General features: G+C 52.9%; 1 protein-coding gene across 1 annotated transcript; it reads left to right on the forward strand.

Annotated features, from left to right (window-relative positions):
- Nucleotides 1-217: 217 nt before the first annotated feature.
- Nucleotides 218-639, forward strand: LOC121940793 (cysteine proteinase 4-like; the record flags this gene model as incomplete). Its single annotated transcript, XM_042483485.1, has 1 exon — nucleotides 218-639. A coding segment is annotated over one exon (422 nt), but the record flags the coding sequence as incomplete, so codon positions are not given.
- Nucleotides 640-646: the final 7 nt, after the last annotated feature.

Raw genomic sequence — 646 nt, forward strand, 5'->3', positions numbered from 1 at the left:
GGGGGGTTGAGCAGCCTGTGGGAGATATGTCAGGCAGTAATGACTGAGATAAATGCTGAGCCTGTCGGACACTGTAATGCAGCATTTATTTATGTTGGGAAAAACATTTTGAACAAATAAAATATGAAAAAATGTAACAATTTAAAAACATTTTGGTGCTTACACTAATGACTTGAGTTTTTCTAAAATCCTCAGGTACAGCTCAGCATGGGTTGAGTGAAAACATTGTTCACAGCTGCTCATTTATCTCTCTCCAGGGTAATCAACGTCCAGCCGATACCAGACCCTGAGCAGAACAAGTCCACCACAGCTCTGTCCTCCGTGTCCGCGATCACCTCCAAGACCAAAGTGTCCTCCGTGTCCGAGCTGTCGTCCAACTCTGAGCGCTCAGACCTGTCCGGCATTTCCTCCAGATCGGAGCGCACGGCCAAATCTGGACGCACGGCAAAGTCTGCGCGCTCGCCGAAGAGCGGGCGCGCCACCCGGTCTGCTGGGTCTGCGGGGTCGAGGTCAGGATCCGGGTCAGGGTCAGAGACCGGTGTCTCATCGAGGTCAAGCGTGTCAACTTTGTCCGGGTCCAGGAGCAGCGGCAGCAGCCGGACAGTGTCGTCGTTGTCAGGCAGCTCTGGGAGTGAGACCACAGCGT

Source organism: Plectropomus leopardus, unplaced genomic scaffold, assembly GCF_008729295.1.
Source record: "Plectropomus leopardus isolate mb unplaced genomic scaffold, YSFRI_Pleo_2.0 unplaced_scaffold94218, whole genome shotgun sequence".
NCBI classification, from domain to species: domain Eukaryota; kingdom Metazoa; phylum Chordata; class Actinopteri; order Perciformes; family Serranidae; genus Plectropomus; species Plectropomus leopardus.